Source organism: Zeugodacus cucurbitae, chromosome 2 (genome assembly GCF_028554725.1).
Source record: "Zeugodacus cucurbitae isolate PBARC_wt_2022May chromosome 2, idZeuCucr1.2, whole genome shotgun sequence".
In the NCBI taxonomy this organism is placed as follows: Eukaryota; Metazoa; Arthropoda; class Insecta; order Diptera; family Tephritidae; genus Zeugodacus; species Zeugodacus cucurbitae.
The window spans coordinates 2951275-2970539 of NC_071667.1; the positions used below are offsets into that span (position 1 = coordinate 2951275).

The 19265-nt window shown below is 34.4% G+C and overlaps 9 protein-coding genes across 11 annotated transcripts in view; 4 read left to right on the top strand and 5 right to left on the bottom strand.

Moving 5' to 3' along the window:
• Positions 1 to 8482, top strand: part of LOC105221616 (protein Red) — a 33379-nt gene extending 24897 nt beyond the window's left edge. Inside the window, exon 3 of the mRNA XM_011198728.3 lies at positions 8250 to 8482. The gene's annotated coding sequence lies outside the window, so the exon portion shown is untranslated. The remainder of the gene's footprint in view (positions 1 to 8249) is intronic.
• Positions 1 to 11706, bottom strand: part of LOC105221613 (uncharacterized) — a 13310-nt gene extending 1604 nt beyond the window's left edge. The window contains exons 1-3 of the mRNA XM_011198716.3: positions 11687 to 11706; positions 350 to 417; positions 13 to 285 (exon numbers count right to left, since the gene is read on the bottom strand). Coding sequence (XP_011197018.1) covers positions 13 to 285; positions 350 to 354 — 278 coding nt within the window. The 5' untranslated portion in view covers positions 355 to 417; positions 11687 to 11706. The remainder of the gene's footprint in view (positions 1 to 12; positions 286 to 349; positions 418 to 11686) is intronic.
• Positions 548 to 8482, top strand: LOC105221612 (GPN-loop GTPase 3). Its single transcript, XM_011198715.3, has 3 exons — positions 548 to 851; positions 916 to 1580; positions 8250 to 8482. Exons 1-3 carry the CDS (start codon positions 807 to 809, stop codon positions 8404 to 8406), a joined length of 867 nt encoding a protein of 288 aa, XP_011197017.1. The 5' UTR covers positions 548 to 806; the 3' UTR covers positions 8407 to 8482.
• On the bottom strand, positions 1382 to 7984 carry Gst1_1 (glutathione S-transferase 1). Of its 3 annotated transcripts, XM_011198714.3 has the most exons (5): positions 7253 to 7984; positions 6012 to 6997; positions 5147 to 5938; positions 2977 to 3118; positions 1382 to 2910 (listed from the first exon to the last, which is right to left on the bottom strand). In XM_011198714.3, exons 1-5 carry the CDS (start codon positions 7778 to 7780, stop codon positions 2350 to 2352), a joined length of 3009 nt encoding a protein of 1002 aa, XP_011197016.1. In that variant the 5' UTR covers positions 7781 to 7984; the 3' UTR covers positions 1382 to 2349. The 3 variants fall into 3 exon arrangements, with proteins under 3 accessions (XP_011197016.1, XP_028893562.1, XP_054082782.1); XM_029037729.2 differs by lacking the exons at positions 5147 to 5938; positions 6012 to 6997; positions 7253 to 7984 and adding an exon at positions 3460 to 3630; XM_054226807.1 differs by lacking the exons at positions 5147 to 5938; positions 6012 to 6997; positions 7253 to 7984 and adding an exon at positions 3211 to 3395.
• On the bottom strand, positions 8257 to 11844 carry LOC105221609 (centromere protein J). Its single transcript, XM_029037727.2, has 2 exons — positions 9643 to 11844; positions 8257 to 9589 (listed from the first exon to the last, which is right to left on the bottom strand). The coding sequence occupies exons 1-2, from the start codon at positions 11719 to 11721 to the stop codon at positions 8567 to 8569; spliced, it is 3102 nt and encodes a 1033-aa protein (XP_028893560.2). The 5' UTR covers positions 11722 to 11844; the 3' UTR covers positions 8257 to 8566.
• A 125-nt stretch (positions 11845 to 11969) lies between these two features.
• On the top strand, positions 11970 to 14018 carry LOC105221600 (histone deacetylase 3). Its single transcript, XM_029037839.2, has 4 exons — positions 11970 to 12567; positions 12634 to 12722; positions 12785 to 12979; positions 13045 to 14018. The coding sequence occupies exons 1-4, from the start codon at positions 12401 to 12403 to the stop codon at positions 13914 to 13916; spliced, it is 1323 nt and encodes a 440-aa protein (XP_028893672.1). The 5' UTR covers positions 11970 to 12400; the 3' UTR covers positions 13917 to 14018.
• Positions 14019 to 14056: 38 nt separating this feature from the next.
• On the bottom strand, positions 14057 to 15603 carry LOC105221602 (SWI/SNF-related matrix-associated actin-dependent regulator of chromatin subfamily B member 1). Its single transcript, XM_011198702.3, has 3 exons — positions 15203 to 15603; positions 14817 to 15124; positions 14057 to 14752 (listed from the first exon to the last, which is right to left on the bottom strand). Exons 1-3 carry the CDS (start codon positions 15472 to 15474, stop codon positions 14220 to 14222), a joined length of 1113 nt encoding a protein of 370 aa, XP_011197004.1. The 5' UTR covers positions 15475 to 15603; the 3' UTR covers positions 14057 to 14219.
• A 258-nt stretch (positions 15604 to 15861) lies between these two features.
• Positions 15862 to 17166, top strand: LOC105221603 (39S ribosomal protein L44, mitochondrial). Its single transcript, XM_011198703.3, has 3 exons — positions 15862 to 16021; positions 16088 to 16846; positions 16939 to 17166. The coding sequence occupies exons 1-3, from the start codon at positions 15952 to 15954 to the stop codon at positions 17085 to 17087; spliced, it is 978 nt and encodes a 325-aa protein (XP_011197005.1). The 5' UTR covers positions 15862 to 15951; the 3' UTR covers positions 17088 to 17166.
• Positions 17147 to 19217, bottom strand: LOC105221604 (polymerase delta-interacting protein 2). The gene is made up of 4 exons (XM_011198704.3): positions 18869 to 19217; positions 18260 to 18662; positions 17840 to 18181; positions 17147 to 17781 (listed from the first exon to the last, which is right to left on the bottom strand). Exons 1-4 carry the CDS (start codon positions 18997 to 18999, stop codon positions 17410 to 17412), a joined length of 1248 nt encoding a protein of 415 aa, XP_011197006.2. The 5' UTR covers positions 19000 to 19217; the 3' UTR covers positions 17147 to 17409.
• Between the last annotated feature and the right edge of the window lie 48 nt (positions 19218 to 19265).

Genomic DNA, 19265 nt, shown 5'->3' on the forward strand with positions numbered 1-19265 from the left:
ATTCCAACTTACAATAGACTCTCTACGTCCGATTTACGTTTTTGATGGAGAACTGCTCGGTTGTGTATTTCCTCGTTGACTTGAGCACTGAATTGCATTACGCCGTCTTGCCCTAAATTTGTGCTAGCTAATTTCCAAGGCATTGTGTCAAGATTCCACGGCGTTGGCGAAGGAGTTGGCATCAAATGAGGAAGTGTTGGCATTGGTTGCTGGCATGATGGAGTGCTGAAAATTTGTTGTTGAATTGTTGGTGTTGCTGTTGCGGTGAAGTCTGTTTCAGCTCCGCTGTCATATGGAAATGTATGTACATATTTATTTTTATATTATATTACTTATGTATATTACTTACTTCATATTTTTCGTACAACAATTTATTTTAGCTTTCGCATGAATTTATCCAAAAACTAAAGATGTTTGCAATAACACTCGTTTTGTATTAATTATTCCTTTTAACTCAGTGTGAGTTTGACATTTAATATGCTTTTATTATTTTCTTTTTCTAGAATATTGCACCTTGCCATACTTCTCAAGAATAAAAATCCGTCTTACAAATGTCGTCTCTATTATCGTAAAAATTACAAACGTGTTTTCTTGATTCGTTTCTATGTTTATTTCTTAACAAACAAAGCCTATTGAGAAAAATAAATTATATTTCGATTCGAAGATCTATTAGAACATAGATTTACCAAACGCACATCACTAATTTCGATATTTGTTTATTTGTTGTTATATTGTCACACTATTGTAAACGAACATAATCTTAATAATTTAAAGTTTTACAAAAGCTATGTATAGTTGATAGCAAAATGCGGTACGCTCAAGTTGTCATTGGTCCAGCTGGTAGTGGTAAAGTAAGAGAATTAAAAAAAATGTAAATTAATTAAAATTAAATAACAATTTCCTATGAATAAGTAGTCGACTTACTGCACATATATGCAGCGGCATGCTCAGGATTCCAAACGTGTAATTGAAGTGGTTAACTTGGATCCAGCGGCAGAACATTTTGATTACCATCCATTAGTGGATATTCGGGACCTAATTCAATTGGACGATGCGATGGAAGATGAAGAGCTTCATTATGGTCCAAATGGCGGCTTAGTATTTTGCTTGGAATACTTAATACAGAATCAAGATTGGTTGAAAGCCCAACTATGTGGTGCAGATGATTCCGACAATGAAATTGGCGGAGAACCTGATGATGATTACATACTATTTGATATGCCAGGGCAAATAGAACTTTTTACTCACCTAACAATGGGTAAACAGTTAGTACAATTGTTAGAATCTTGGAATTTCCGTATTTGTACGGTTTTCCTAGTCGACTCGCAATTCATGGTGGACGGAGCTAAATTTCTGTCTGGCACAATGGCCGCTCTTAGTGTAATGGCCAACTTAGAAATGCCGCATGTAAATATATTAAGTAAAATGGATTTGCTCAGCAAAACAGCACGTAAACAGCTTGACAACTATTTGGACCCAGATCCTAAAGCGTTGTTGGGTGATGTGACACAAGATTCATCATGGGGACGAACGTATCGGAAGCTTTCGGAGGCAATTGGAAGTTTAATTGAGGACTTCAGGTAAATTCAGTACATTTGACAGCAATTTTCTGATATATTGATGTTTACTATCTTTCTAATCGTAAAAAACAGTAACTTAGCTTTTATAGTCGTTTCCCTTAGGTATCAAACTTATAATCAAATATCAGAAAAATTCTTAAAAGCTTGAAAAAAGTTTTTGCTAACTACATTGTCATCGTCGGACGACCAAGTCAGTTTTGAACAATAGGTTTTTTCTAATTCCTAATCTACAGCATCTCCTTATCGTTTACATTTGCTTCTATTTATGGCTTGCCTTTTAAAGGTAGCCAACAAATGGAGTAATTTTCACGCATAATGCATAAATATATGTATATTCCCCGAACGAAATAACTTAGCTTAATTTTTGAAGAGTTGTGCTTTGTTTGAATGTGGCAAAAAAAAAGTAAAATGTTGCTATCAAAGTTTTTAGTTTAAGGATTATGTTTTACGTAATGCTGCGACCTTAAATATATAAGATTCTGAACAGTTTATTAATATATTACTTCACAATTAATATTATATAATTATTTACCACACTTTAACCTTTTGTTTTTGAAAGTAAAATAAATGGTTATATTTGTGAAAATTATAGAGAGTGCTTAACAATTTCAAGAGATATCTCGATAAATATTATATTTTGTATACATTTTAATTTTTACTAGAATTGATAAAAATAACATTGAAAAAATTAAACCTTTTTAAGATAATTGCTGATGTTTTCAATATAGAAAGCGACGAGTGTTTGTTTTCGTAATCCAATTATCCAAATTTATTCTTTTAATTTGCGTGTTGGATGAAATGGATGTTTCATGTGAGATAAGTCTGGAGGGTTTTTCTCGAATTCAGCAATTTCCTGCATTCCACCATTTGCGATTTCCCACAATTCAGGTTTTTCCAATTTAAATGTTTCGTACCATTTCTGTACCAATGGGTAAGGTGAAAAATCAAAGTTGATTGCTTCTAGGCACATAGTAGCTGACACTAAGCCCAAATCAGCAATTGTCAAAAAATCTGCGGCGGCATACTTCGTGGCGCCATCTCGCAAATATGTTTCAAAAACACTTAAAGCATTATTAACTTTCTTAAGGCTCATATCGGTGCGTTGGTAATCGAAAAATATTGGCGCCATACTATGAGCTGAAATGGCGGCATAGTAAAAACCCATATTGAAGCAGAGCCTGTGGTTCACAATAGCTCGCTTGTTTGCATCTCTCGGATATAGATTATTATTTGGAGCATATTTATCACAAAGATACTGCATTATAGCAATGCTCTCGGGTAAATAAAAACCGTCATCATCAAGCACGGGAATTTCTTTTTGCGGATTCATCTGCAATAATAATATTAATATTAATATACCTTCAAATAAGAATATAGTTAAAATTATTTATACTACTTTGGCATAATCCTCTGTCATATGTTCTCCGGCGATAAAGTCGATATTAACCAGTTCGTAAGGTATGTTGAGAGCCTTAAGAACCATGCGAACTGATAGTGATGGGGGGCCATCGGACACGGCATACAATTTCATCGTCATACTTAAATAATATTTATAATCAGTTAGATTTTAATTATATTACTGAATTTATTAACAAACTAGAATACATTAATTTGACTGGTTTGAGATTACTTTCATCAATTTGGAAGCTGTAACACGTTACACTTGTTTTGCAAAATTGTTGCTGCACCACACTATTATATACCAAAAAACAAGTGAATTACTCTTTGTGCCTACTGTATTTAATTCATATTTTATGGACTACCAATAATAAAATGCTAACTTCTAAAAAATATTGGCAATAATATGCAACATCTTTCGATAAAACAACTATCAATTTCTTAAAAGCGAAAGACATTTTTGTACCACATATTTACATACCGTTCGAGCACACAGATAAATACCGAATATAAACCTGTTTTAAGTAAAGCTAATAGCCAACTGTATCGCTCTAGTGAACGAAAAGTTATTAGAAGTTGAAGACTGAATTTTAATAAAAAAAGCTTAAGGTAGCTTTAAAGTTTTTAGTTGAATATATGCACATCGTATAAGACCAATGTGACGCATATGATTTTAGATAAACCCAGAAGAGACAACTGTAAGCATTCTCAGCTATGTTTATAATATTGAAGTAATGAAAATTTGAAATTAATGTGCAAAATGTATACATATGTATGTACTAGAGCTCTTGGTATTCGAATAATAATATTCGGTTTGCACTATTCGGATAGTCGTCAGTCATAGACTATTCGATTAACCGCTTATTTTCGACTATTCGGTTAACCGTTCGTTGTCGACTATTCGAATAGTGCAAGTTCATTAATTTTCTCATTTTTATTGAAAAAAGTGAAACATTAAAACTAACAAAAAACTCGCTTTTTTATGACTGTCATACCAAAACTGTTGTTGTTTCACATGCAAAATTAAAATATGACTGATACAACACTGCGTGGTATGTTTCTTGAGTTCGCTATTCTATACCCCTACCCACTTGCTGCCGAATTTTTTCGGTTTTTCCGCATATGCCTAGTACTGCAGTAACCGGTTACTTTTTTGGAACCGGTTTTTTTGGGACACACTCGTGACAGTTTGGGCGGTCGGTGGGTGGGGCTTTGGGGCAAAACTTCGACGAGTGGGTAGTCGGTTTTCTGTGAAAAACCGGTTTTTTGGGTCGGTCAGTGGTCGGTTTTGCTCGTGCCCTTCTGCCCGAACACTTCTCAACCGATTTATACCGCACATTGTATATATCTGGAAAATACAGACATATATCTGGAAAATCAAAGGCTCTTAGACTGCAAACAATTTTCATTTATTCGAATAGTGACAGTATAACTATTCGAATAACCGCAGTAGAACGACTATTCGAATAGTCGGAACATTGCGACTAACCGAATAGTGCTAACCGGTTATTATTCGTACGAACGGTTACAAACCGGATATTCAAATAATCGGTTTTCATGTTAATCGAATAATTTTAAGAGCCCTAGTATGTACATATATGCATACAAATATCAATGTACATATTGAGAACATATATACATACATTTAAGTTTAAACAATTTGTAATTTAATTGCTATGCACTTCAATGTACATAGTTATTATTGTTGTAGACATTTGCAAAACTGCAATTCATTTGAGTAATTACTTTATAAATCGATTAAGCTGTCATTATGGTATATACATATATATATAATATATATTAGTTGAATCATCGATTAAATCAGAAAAGGAAATGCATTGAGCAAATCAACAAAAGACTGCTATAGATTTTATGACCAGAACTTAAAAAATTAGAAGTATAACAAAACCAAGTTACTGTGTATTAGTGAGTTCCATTTCTGTTCTTTGCTAAAGTTATAACAATATCTAAGCGTACTAATATATCAAAACTATATTTTTCTGTTATAAAAAGTGGGTTTCATACAATCTTCTACCCGCTAATGTTTTATATGTGTCTAGAATTATTAGAAATATTTTCTGCCACATGGAATAAAATGAATATTTAAATTCTTGCCAAAAAGATAGAATAAAATATAAAAAATTAAAAATTTTTGATGCGTTACTTACCCTATGGCATCATCGATTTCCGTCTCGAAGTTGTCCAATCCCTTTTTCGCTGTATCTTTTCCTAATATTTTTGTATATTTCACATTTAGAGCATCTATTGATGGTCCAAATATTTTTTCCGCATGATTTTTCTCATTTTTTATTTCGTTGAATAAACGGCGTTTAATATCTGACTCAATTACCGGGTGAGTATGACGGTTAGTGGTACGGAAAACACGTATCTCATTATTCACATTAATTGTAGATACACGACTTTTGCAATTAAGTTCCGGATCCTTGCATTTTATGCATGACCAATAGGTACGATTATTCTGCGTACTCCTCAAATGGTAAATATAACCATCTACACATAACAATTCGCCGCCTTTGGCAGAACGCAAAGTTGACACATTGCTCACATCCATTTCTGTATCGATTGTTAAATTTGTATCTAATAGAGCTTTTTGATTTGTCGATACGTCCAAACAATCCGCGTTTTTTAATGAACTTGTTTCTAAATGGTCATCATTTGAATATGTATTTATGTCTAAATATTCAACTTCCATTTCATCTCCTTCAGTCATTTCTTCAACCAAATCTTGGTATGTAACATTATAGACAATTTCTTGCTTTTGTAAGTCATCCGGATTTGTCATTGTTTCAGTATCACAAACATCAGATATTTTAGCGTTCTCACGCATTTCCTCCAATTTGTTTGGTAAGACAGAAGAACTATCTAGATGATCGTCATCTGAGTCTAGAGCACTGGAAAAACTGGAAACAGTGTTCTCGCACAAATCCATTGCTGTTAAACTTGTATTATGAAATTAGATAAAACAAATATAAGTTAAAACCCAACATTGCCTTGAAACACTATTATAATTACCTTTTCGACTTTACTTCTTTTTCTGAGTTACTGCCTTGCTTACTCAAATATCCAATTCGACGTTCAATGGTTTCTTTCGACCTTTCCACAATCTCTTTAAATTCTTTATTTAATCCATTTCCTGATTCGTTTAGTATATTTTCAGTTTTCAAGCCGGCTTTCTCTGCGTTTTGCACAACAAAACTTTTACACAAGCGCCGCTTAATATCTTGTGAATGATTGGAATGTAAATGAGTCCCGGACACTCGAACTATAATCGGACCTTTATGTGTCATTTCTGTCGTTACACGGGCATTACATTTGTAAAATTTATCTCGACGTAGAAGACATGTCCAATATGCCCGGCCATTGCGCGGGCTTCGAGTATCCAAATGATAAATGTAATTATCAAGGCAAAGAACTTTATGTCCCTTAGCTGAGGGTAAAAACGTGAATTTTGCTTTATCCAAGTCATGTTTCGTGTTAGTTGATAAAGCCGCAAGCGGATCTTCTGAATATGTATAAGTCACAGGCTGCGCTTTTGTTCGAAATCGTTTGGCTTTTTCTTGGCCATTGTTCGTGGTTTCTTCCGTCGATGTTTTAGCGTTAAAACTTTCAATTATACGTTTTTTTGGTGGTTTAATTGATGGTGTACCATGCTTTGGAGAGTAATTTTTTAAGTTTTCTAAATCTTTCATTGATTTGAAAGCTGCATTTTCGCCACTTCCAGTTAGTACACTTATGTTGTTTTTAAGGAGTAGTTTCGTCAGTTTCAAAGGTGTATAGCCGTTATGACTATGATTCACAACCTGTCGATCTTTTAAGCGGTGAGTGTTATTCGATAAACACTCCGTAAGAATACGTATTTTACACGCAGGATCTTGCTTTATACACTCCCAGCGATGAGTATTCGATGTAATAGACTTAGATTCTAAACGATAAAGAAAACCGTCTACTGATATCATCTGGCGTCCAAGCGCAGTTTTGAGCATGTATAACTTTTGTTTCTAGAAAGCAGAAAACCATATCAATGGGATAAGTTCATTAAGGCATGATAAAATCATATGTTAAAGAAATAACAAAAAAAAAACAATCAAATACATTTTTTAAATACATGACATTTGGTTGTTTGAAATTTACATAACTACTTTAGGTTTAGAAACACCCAACATTAATTCAACTAATGGTTTTGCAATTATTATACGAATGGTTATAAAATAAAACGTAAACAATATACATATGTATATAGAATTAGTATGTACTTCGAAACTGAAGATATTTCCTTCATTCCTAGAGATGTCATCGTTTTCAGAACTCGCTTCAACAACTTTTTCATTTTTATTGATTTCTTTGGGAAATATGTCTTCATCATCTGCTGGCCACTCATCAGATTCCGAACCGTCATTCCATCTTTGCTTACTGGCGTTAGTTTCCTCATCCGATAAATGTTTGTGCTTTATACGTTTGCTTTTCAAAGTGCACGGCTTACCAGCCAAATCTGCGCGGAGCTTTCGTTCAACTACTTTAGAAATTTCTTTTTCAGAACAGCGTTCATGCGTATGTTCGTTTGTTACTCGCACTACTTTATGCTGAGACTCATCACCTTCAATTATAACAGTGGCTATTCTTGAACGGCACGGCTGGTATTTATTTTTCAACCTATTGCATACCCACCGGCATCTTTTATTTCCTCTGTCCACAAAATGATATAAGAAATTATCGACACATAACATATCAATGCCTTTCGCAGACCGCACCATTTGCACATGCGATATATCCATTTGTGACATATTTGTATACTTTAATTTAAAATTTGATTGCTGGTTAAAACACTGTTTTTGTTTATATTTTCTATCTTCCTTTTATACACAAAATCCCGCTGTTGAATAAGGAATGGAGTGATTTTTGGATTTTTAGAGTGTTCCAATTTTATAGACGACTACAAATACCAAAAAGTTTCGCAGTAAAACTCAAACATGGTAGCCCGAAATCTCCAATTTTAAGTTGGCTGCAATAGCAGTGCTGCCAGACTTAACTTTAATTATTTTGCATTTTTCTAAATATTTGTAATATTTAAGATGAGAAATTTTTTAAAAATTAAATTTTTTTGTTTTAACTTAAAACTGTATTTTTTGTAGTATGCACCGTTCACTGTAACGTTTAGTGTTGGATTTTGAGTAATTACAAATTCAAATGGTAAATTATGGTTGTAAAACTATTTAATATTGTTTCCTGGTTTTTTTTTGTATTTATTTTCAGTCTAGTAAGATTCGTTCCACTGAATGTTGACGATGAAGAAAGTATCCAGGATTTGCTTCTCCAAATCGACAACGTAATACAATATGGAGAAGATGCTGACGTAAAGATACGTGATTTCGATCCACCAGAGGAAGAAGATAATGAAAATGAGGATTGAAAAATTCCTTACCGTCAATTTGTAATTTCAAATATTATTAATAAATAAAGATTTTGTTTACTTCTTCACAAAAATACTATAATTTTTTATTTTGTTTTACATTTTAAATTTTTAATTAACACAGAATATTTTGTAAAATAGCTCGACACAATACGTATATTTAAATTCGTTCAGTGTCCATTACTAGGATGCCATCTTTGTCTTTTAACCGTACCCGCCCATTTGAGTACCGCGTTTCTTGACTTCCGTCGGGATAAACCAGTTTGACTGTGCCATCCGGGTATTCACGTCTCTTATTAAGTTTCGTATGTATCTCTTTTTGACCATTAGGCAACATCAAAACTCTATCGCCATTTCGCATTTGTATTAAATTTGTACCATCAGCAAAACGCCACTCTTCTAGTTTCTCCTTCTCAGCGGGGTTTGTAATTTTCACAGAATTGTCGGGCAAATGAATTTCAACAACTCCATTTTTATAACGATGTTCGGTTTGACCATTGGGAAATTCTAGAATTTCCAGCCCATCTAGGTATGTTGTATGCCAGGTATTTGTTTCAGCGTAATAATATTTAACAGTCCCCTCATTGACATTAGTTTCTTTAATATCCTTGTTGAAGTATAACATACGGATGTTCATGCCATCCGAGGAGATTTTTTTTAAGTTACCATTTGGATACAAAATATCTTTACTGCCATCTGGATTAATAATTTCACGTCGAAAATTTTCTTCACGCTCTGAACCACTTTTACCACTTTTATGCCCACTCGCTTCCCGTTCCATATCCACGACATGGTCTTTTACACTAGGCCTATCATTACCTTTGTAAATTACAGTATCTTTCGAGGTATTAGAACGACTTGTACTTTCAACAGATTTCACGCTTTTACAATTCTGGGTCTGTTTCAATTCGGAAATAATATCATCATCATCATCTGCTAAATCGCCTTCCGAGTCATTACACCGTTCATCAATATCCAATTTATATAAAGCACATGACTTTTCTGAATCATTTATTAAATCTGTTCTGCTAGTATTACGCGTGTTAGGTGGAGCTTTCGTTATACGATGAAATTTTCCATTTGATTTTTGAGTAGGTGAAGTGTGTAATGGCTTCGAGTTCTTGGTGCAAGATCGATTATTTAAATCGGGATATTCAGAATTGTTGGATGTGTTCCCGTTAGTCTATAAAGTATGAATATGAATTATTTATTTATTTTAAAAACTGATATACTCACCAATTTGGGTGCTAATTTGGCTATGTTTCTATTTATTTCCATAAGCATTTTATTGTTGCCCTCTCTTTCGAGTTTCTGTTTCTCATTTTGCAATCGTTTATTTTCCTTCGTTAGTCGTTCAATGTCTTCATATAGTTGTTTTTGATCACGTTCCATATTTCTTATTTGGACACGCAAACGCGCCTGCGCAGATGCATGTAATTGTTCCTTTTGTTTCAATTGAATTTGTAGCGCTTCTAATTCATCCTTGAGTCGTGCAATTTCCTTTCGTTCTTTGCTAGTAATTACTTGTTTTTGCACTCGCATTTGATGTTCAAATTTACGTCTTTCTTCTTCAATTTTCATTCTTTCATCATGCAGGTACATTTCCATTTGAATCTTGTCGTCTTTTAAGCGATCCAGTGCTTCGTTACGTTCTTGACTGAAATGTGCTCTCTCCATTTCATATTCCTGTTTAGCTCGCAATAATTCAATGTTATTATTCCTGAAGGCAGCTATTTCCTTTTCAAGCTCTTCCAGACGTAATTTAATAATGTTGCTCTTTTCTTGTAGTTCTTGCGTTAACGCAGATGGTGGTGAGGACATCAACATTTTCTGACCTGTTGCTTTGTCTTCTCCAGCATCTTTGCCCAGCAATGCACTAAAGAGAGCATCCTTGAATTGATGAAATAAATATGAACTTTTATTTGTGGTCGTTGCTTCATCTATCATAGAATTATTGGAAATTATATCTTCGCACTGTTCATATTCACAAGTTGTATTTTCTTCAGAAAACCGGACATGCAAATCCATTTTGTCCCCATTTAATGTTGATTCATTTTTGCATTCAGCACTTAGGTAAGTTAAGATGCCAGGTGTTCGACGTTCTTCGCCTCTAAGGTCTGTGCTATCAGAAGAACTATTTTCTTCGTCAGAATCACACCTTAACATCTCTTCCACAGTGGGTCGCAAGCGACAATCAGCATATCTCTTTTTTATAAGCATTTCCGTTTCATTTGAATCATTTTTATCGTTTTTAATTTTATTGTTTAGGAATTTTTTAACACAACTGGAGTTCATGTCAATAGCTCCTTGATCAGCTTGTCTCTCAAGAAGTTCGAAGATACTTAAAGTTTCATCATCTTCATTAGTATTAGTATTTCTTTCAGATATAGATACATTCGTTCGTAAATCTTCTATAGGTATTGGTTTTATATGTTGCGGATCGAGAACTTTTGACCAAGTAATTGAGACATATGGTTCAACTTGCTCTTCCGGTCCACTTTCTTCAAAGTCTTCACAAACTTTTGTTTCTTTATATTCAGTTTTTCTTAACCGAACATTGGGTAGAGTTATAGAAATGGAAGAAGAGGGCGCTTTAGAATACTTGGAATCTGGTGTAGAACTGTTAGCAGGATTCGCCGTTGCCAACATTTTATGAAATTGTTTCTCATTTACATCCTGTTTTATATCATCAATATAATCCTCTGTGTTAGCCACTGATACTAAATTTTTTTGAGATGGTTTTACTCTGGGTGCCAGCCTACGACGTTGCATATTTTTAATTTTCGAATGCGTCGCAGCATACTTATATCGCGGCAAGTTGTTTAGTCGCAAAGACTCCGGCGATATTTTATATCGTGCTTTTATGCCCTCGCCACGTTTAAGATATGGCCGCTTGGGTTTAGCATCTATAACTTCAAGTTCTTCATTATTGTAGGCAATATTGTTATAATTTCTTGGATTTGAGAACTCTTCTTGATTTTTATTTATGCCTTGAAATAATCGGTTCTCTATTTCATTGATTTTACTGTCAGACCCAAAATTATTTTCATCTCCATATATTTTTATCTGATCAACTGATGTGTCACCACCGCCATTCTCTACATTTGCAATGATGTCGTTATCAGATATGAATCCTAATTTTTCATATACATCCTGGTGCTCTAAGCCGAGCATTTTTCGTTGCATATTTTGGCGCTCGTCCAGCAGACGTTTCTGCTCTTCCTGCCATTTATTTAACTTTTCCAAACGCTTTACTATATTCACCTGAGCGTCCAGAGAACTGTTATTGCAATTAGTTCGCAGCATTTTCAACATTAAATTTGCTGATCGTTAATAGTTTAACAAAATAAATTGAATCATTCACACTTGAATATTTTAAATTGAAAATGTTATTTATTTCAGTATAGCCAACTTAACGGATTCATTCAATAAATAAGAAATCAGAGATGTGTGTATAGAAAAAAAATACTTTTATCGATAAACTAACTTTTATAAGATAATGGTGCGAATTATTTAGTTTATTATTAAAACCGAAATTAACATACAATTTCCATATTTGAAATTTTCGAATTGTGGACAAGAGTGATAGATGTCTTCCATCTATAGAATATCACACATTGATATTATTTTGTTTACGAATAATATCTGTTTGGAAATTCATTGCTGTGTAATAATTACGAATACAACCCTGGACACACAATAATTGACAACCGGTCAAACTTTAGATGCTTATTATTATTGCTACATTTTTCTTAAATAATTAAATATTTGTGTACAAATTAGTTAAGAAATATTCGCGACAGTGCAAAAGAAATTCAATAATAATTATTCTTTAAATCGTTATGAGCTTTAGAGATTTGGACTTTAGTACTACTCGACAGCTTTTTTTTATCGTGGTTGTTCTGCTGGCTATATTTTTAGCAAAAAGGATTATATTCAGTGATTTTGAAAACGAATCTTAACCAACAACTTTCTGGAAAAAAAGTGTCGAAACATGTCAACAGCCACCAATCGACGTGTTTCATATTTTTATAATCCAGATGTTGGTAATTTTCATTATGGTCCCGGACATCCAATGAAGCCGCATCGCTTATCTGTAACTCATAGTCTTGTTATGAATTACGGACTTCATAAAAAGATGAAAATCTACCGGCCTTACAAGTAACTAAACTTTTTTTGAATTGAATTGTATAACCATTTTCATGAGTTGGGATCATATATTTTTAGAGCTAGTGCACAGGACATGCTACGTTTCCATAGTGAGGAATATATCGACTTTCTTCAAAAAGTTACTCCCCAAAATATTCAGTGCAATAGTAAGTAAATGATAATATTTTGTATGATTAAAATATTTATACTTGTTTCTTTTGATACTCAGCCGTAGGATACACAAAATATCTGTCTCACTTCAGCGTGGGCGAAGACTGTCCAGTATTCGATGGTCTATTTGAGTTTTGCGCGATGTACACAGGAGCCTCTCTGGAAGGGGCCCAAAAGTTGAATCACAACCACAGTGATATATGCATTAATTGGTCAGGAGGCTTGCACCATGCAAAAAAATTCGAAGCATCAGGTTGGGATTAGATCATTATTTTTTTTCCACTGTTTCTCCATTTCATAAATAATTTTTCATTTTAGGTTTTTGTTATGTTAATGATATAGTGATAGGCATACTTGAATTACTTAAGTACAACCCACGAGTTTTGTATATTGATATTGACGTGCACCACGGCGATGGCGTACAAGAGGCATTTTATCTCACGGATCGTGTTATGACTGTATCATTTCACAAATATGGAAACTACTTTTTCCCTGGGACTGGCGATATGTATGAAATTGGTGCGGAATCGGGCCGATACTATAGCGTAAATGTCCCACTAAAAGAAGGCATTGACGATCACAGTTATTTCCAAGTTTTTAAACCAATAATTTCGGCTGTTATGGACTTCTATCGCCCTACCGCGATCGTATTACAATGTGGCGCAGACTCGCTTGCTGGTGATCGGCTAGGATGTTTTTCACTCAGCACTCGTGGTCACGGCGAGTGCGTTAAATTTGTTAAAGAATTAAATGTGCCAACGTTGGTAGTTGGCGGTGGAGGATATACTTTACGTAATGTAGCTCGCTGCTGGACACACGAAACATCATTACTTTTAGACGAAAATATATCGAATGATTTACCAATGTCCGAGTATTTAGAATTTTTCGCACCTGATTTTACGCTTCATCCTGATGTGAACTCACGCCAGGAAAACGCTAATTCTAAACAATATTTGGAATTGATAGTGAAACATGTGTATGAGAATCTAAAAATGTGTCAACATTCACCAAGCGTGCAAATGGTACAAATTCCCCCTGACGCACTTGATATGGAGGAAGTGCGAGTTAAGGAAGAATCTGACCCAGATGTTCGAATATCACAGGCTGAAGAAGATAAAATGGTGGAGCCCAAAAATGAATTTTATGGTGGAGATGCGGATCAAGATAAAGGCGACACGGCTGAAAGTTAAAATATGTTGTGCGAGTAATGCGATGGAAAGCTGTGTTTAAAATATAAAAATTTATATATTGTTTTTAAGTTTAATTATAATAATATTTTATATAAACTTTTAGATTATTGAAAGTTAGTGCTTTCGTTCATAAAACTGCATTTTTTTATAATTTTTGAATCTATATTTATTAGGTAATTCGAAAAAAATACCATTTACATCTTAAACGTAAAATAGTTTTAATATAAATATGATTTTGATTCCTCGATATATTAATAAGTATCTTGAATGAATAATGCGACCTTCTGGATATGTTAAATGGTTTTACCAACCTGTTGTCGTGTTGGCTAGACGACGCATGCGTCGCGTATTACGATCTTGATCACGTATTTTCTTTTCCATTTCTGCATCGGTTAATGTTTCGAGGAATGGTGCCCATGCATCAGCATCACTGGGATTCCGGAAGGGTACATCGATGGTAGATAGAGGAGCTTCGCTAAAGGCATACGTACGACAATGCCAAGACAACTGGCCGCGTATGCTGTAAGCAATTGCTGTTACAAACTCCCCTCCCAAACCAAGCTCAGCACATAGTTTTATAGCAAATTCCTCGGGATTATTATTTCTTTCAGACATATCCCATTCAACTTGATCAACAAGCGATGTATTACCGACGTGAATATTTAGTTTAACGATAACACGCTGATCGCAACTTTCTTCAAGTATCGGAGGCTCATTAGGAAAAGCTTCTATTTGTTGTCGAATTGCTTGTGCGATGGCAGGAACAAAAGGTATAGGGTTTAAATCCAAATCATCGCAAAGTACTTCCGCAAATTGTTCTGGCGTTATCATACTCTCTTCATAAATATATAATAAAAAAATTAAAAAAGCAATTATAAAATATATGTATGTATAACAAACCATTTTTATTCCAAGTGAATGTGTCACGCAATTTTTGACCTTCCAATTCCATGTCCAAACGTATAGGTACTAAACATTCTTTCTGTGCTGCGTTTTCAATATTAGCTGTTGGATCGGTATCATCAAAACACATAGGGAATGTACGAACTTTCTTGGTATGAACGCGATTACGGTTTATGGGAGTAGCTTGTGGGACTGCGTCCAAATGACTAGAATTCGGCATAGTTGGAACATATTGTGGCTGTTTTTTGGATTTATTTTCACGTGGTAATGGTGCTTCGGATGTATTTACGGATATAGCACGATATCTATGTGAGCATTAACAATTGAATATGTAATTCATAAAAATAGAAAATATCAGTTGAGTATCAAAATAAATTACTAACTTTTCATCATTTCCGGCAATTATATCGTCTACCTCCACGGCTCGTAGCAGTGACACAGAACTCGCTAATATGTGGGAACTCAATCCAGAATCAGCTAGCCTTTTACGCTCTTCATTGGAAAGTACTAGCCGTGTCATACCAGGATACTTTTTATACAGAATACCACGGAATAAACGCATATAGTTTCCGACTTCTGATCCGACATAGTAATATTCACCACCTTCTTCCAGCTGAAAAGCTATAGGCTTGTCTCCGTATGTTTGTAACGCCATTTAATAAAAATAGTTTGATCAACACAAAATGTATGTCTTTTTCCACCAATAAAATTTTTTCACCCGAAAACGCTAAAAATTTATGAAAAACATACAATAGATATGAAACAATGGCGAATCTAAAAAAAGGGATGCCAGCACTCAAAATAACATAGAGGTGCCATGTGCACTTCTAACAGATGTAATATTTTTGGAAAACAACTTACAAAATCGAAAGACGATATGTATAATTTTTGTGTACCTACATATATTGCGTTATTTTCAACTAATACTTAAAAAATTTTGAGAGTTTTCCAGATGTAATTAAAAATTTAAAATTAGTAAAAAACACATAAATCGAATTCATATCGTTGAAATTCTTTTAATCGGTATTTCTTAATTGTACTATCGATATTTATTAAACACGACTATTTAAACAGCTGATTGATTAGATATATTGGCATAATTTCTTTGATAGTAAAATACTAAAAGAGAAAAATGTCCCTGATTCGATCATCTTTACGCATTTTAAATCAAAACAAAGCGCTAACCCGTTTGCCTGTGTTTGGTGAATATTATTTGAAACAACTTCGTTACGAATAAGTAATTTTTCTTTTATATCTTCTCATTTTAGATCAAACACGCTGCTTTAAACGTTGGGTGGCGCCGACATTACGTGAACTTCGCAGGAGACAAAAAAAGTTAGGACCACAATTGCCACAACCCCGATCTGGTTTCGTTGAATGGAATTACCGTGCTGAGTTGTTTGCTTTTGGAAAACGCTTAAATGAAGAATTTGATTTAGAAATGCTGCAGTCAGCATTCACGCAGGCTTCGTATGTACAAAATGAACAACTACGTCAACGTGAACTTGGTATCATGGAAACAGACGTAGTAATTAAAGACAACAATGAATTATCCGAACGAGGAGCATATTTAGCAAATGAGTGTGTTCGTGCATATTTGAAGCATTCATTTCCGAATGTGCCGGCGGATGGGATTAATGCCTTCACAGATTATTTGCTAAGTACTGAAATGTTATCATATATCGCCTCGTATCTAGGAATGAATGAATTGTTGCTTGATGGCGATTATCCACCTGGACAGGAATCCTTGGCTCGATCATTTCTTGCTGTTATCGGTGCAATTGAACAATCGAATGGGCAAGAACGCGCTTTTCTTTTTATAAGAGATTTTGTTTGTACACAAATGAATCAACGAGATTTACTTGAAATCTGGAACATTGACGATCCAGAAGTATTGTTAAAGCAAATTTGTGAGGAACGAAATTTGGGTGAAGTAGAACCGCGTTTAATTGGAGAATGCGGGAAAAATACACTGCTTGCTGCATATCATGTGGGATTATATGCAAATAAAAAACTGATTGGCAAAGGTAAGAAAAAATGGAATTCAATGCTCGTCTCAAAGTAGGATATGTATCTTATAGATATTTATATTTTCTTATAAAATCTCGTTTGTTTTAAGGATTTGGTGAAGATGTAGCAATTGCAATAAAAGTGGCTTCCCTCAATGCTCTCCAGCAAATATTTTGTATACAAGACAACATGCGTCCCTTAAATTTCCAGGCACATCTAAAGCCAGTTGGGCAAGATGCTATAGAAAAATTGGCTTAAAATTAAGTACATTACTTTGTTCGTATATCAATATAAGTCCTTGAAATAAAATTCAACTATCTGGGTTCAACAAACAAAATCTTTGAAATTTATTTTCCAAATTGTTTAAAATGGCGTTATATATATTATATTATACACAAACATTTTGTCATTGGGAAATAATTTATGCACTAAATGTGGACTACTTAATCTTACTAATCTTTTCAACTTGTTTTCCCAAAATTAAGCTATGTCAATCTGTACCATGCATCTGTCCCATATGTTTACATCGTATGTTAGAATAACAAATTATATGATATATGTACATGTACAGAAATTTATATTATTTTACATTGTCCGGCTTATTACCACCAACATTGCCACCACTATTCGTTCCAGTACTGGATGAAAGCCCAGTACCGGGTTCCTCGGGTTTACTTTCAAGAGAAAAAGGAGGTATTTTACAATCAAAAGTATGACCGTCTTCACGCTCTAACCGAAATGTACCCCACATGTGACCGCTAGGGGCTTGCAGGCTGACGTGACTGCTGTATTGAAAAGCCGGCAGACGTGGGCTAAGTATTGGTTCTTGTCCAACAACGCCTCGTCCACGTACCGTCTCTAAAGTGCCTGATAGGGAGAAAATTCGCCAATGGCGTTCTCTTAATTGAACGCTGAGCACACCTAAATTTTCTAAACGAATGCAGTACCGCCACTAAAATGAAACACAATAATTTAAAGTATATTATTTTTCTGTTTCAGAGTACACTTACCCAATAAACCGAGGAAGCGGGTGTTTCCCGACAACCCATATAGAAAGGTATAACAGTTACACGTATATTATCTGTAGTTTCCTTATGTACATCGCTCAATTCCAACCAAGGATGGTTTTTTTCCTGCCACGCTTTCAGTGTATCTTGACCCTCAAATGGTGGATCTTTGCCTGGGACATGCGTTAAAAACTTATCGAAGAGTTCATGTTGAAGAGGATGTTTTTCTCCCGACGTATACGGCATAATATCGTCGTGTGCCACATAATCAAGACCTGGAATAGCATACAGGCTGCGATTGGAATCCTGGTTTCCTAAAAATGTTACTGCCTCCGTTTGTGCGCGCTTAATAAAAGACAAAATATTAAAAAAAAAATTATATACAATCGTTTAAATGGTTTAACGGTTAAAACGTTTATTTACAATGTAAGGGCAATCGCGGGAATCGATCAATACTTGATAAAATGTGTGAACTTTGCCTTTCACTTCTTTCGCAGATGCGTCCGTATCACTAGTGGCAGATGAGTTTGCAATTTCATCTCCGCTAGTTGCATGTGCATCTGTTTTCCCTTGTCCAGTTGTAATTGATGGTTGAGCATTTGCGCTTTGATTACTCTTTTCTGTAGCAATGGAAGTGTTGGAAGACCTCTCAGCACTTATTCTTTGTTTCTGCTTGCTGTGGTTATGTAGATCTCGATCATATACTCGGGCAGACCATGGAAAAAGCACAACCCCACGGTATCCAAATATGCGGTGTAGGAATAACTGGCCTGTCTCATATTTTCCATCTAGTTTGACTGACTCCAAGCGTCCTACTTCAGCTAATCTAAATAAAATATACAAAAAAGATTTGAGACCGAAAACGACATTTGCAGTTTGTTATGTAATTAAATGACACTTCGCTCAATTGAACCCTTCACTCCTTCATTTCTTTATTAAAGAAAAATACACATAAATTACATTTACTAAGGAAATGCTAGATATGGTTTCATAACGATGAATGCATTTATATTTGAGGAAAAGTTTACTTACTTGGCGAGTTTCGATCCCTGTTTTGAAAATTGTCGTAGTAGAATAATATCACATTTTGCTATAACTGCTAAAGGAACTAAAACCCGTCCTAAATGATTATTTCTTATCGTTTTAGTAAATAAGCTATTCATATTGTTTGTGTTTTTGTTTAGTGCACTTTACTTCACAGTTGACACAACAATACGATTTATCACTAAGAGTTTAGTCCTTTAGATTATATGTTTTAAAAATTCTATGGTTTCTCGAACTATAGACTATTTTTAGAATAATTTTAATGAATGTTATTTTTTTTATTTTAGCAAATAAAGAATGAATAAGATTTTCATGGCTGATTTTTAGCGAAAATACTCCAAAACTCACTGCAATAGTTTTCTAATTGGCACTGTAAAAGTTTGGT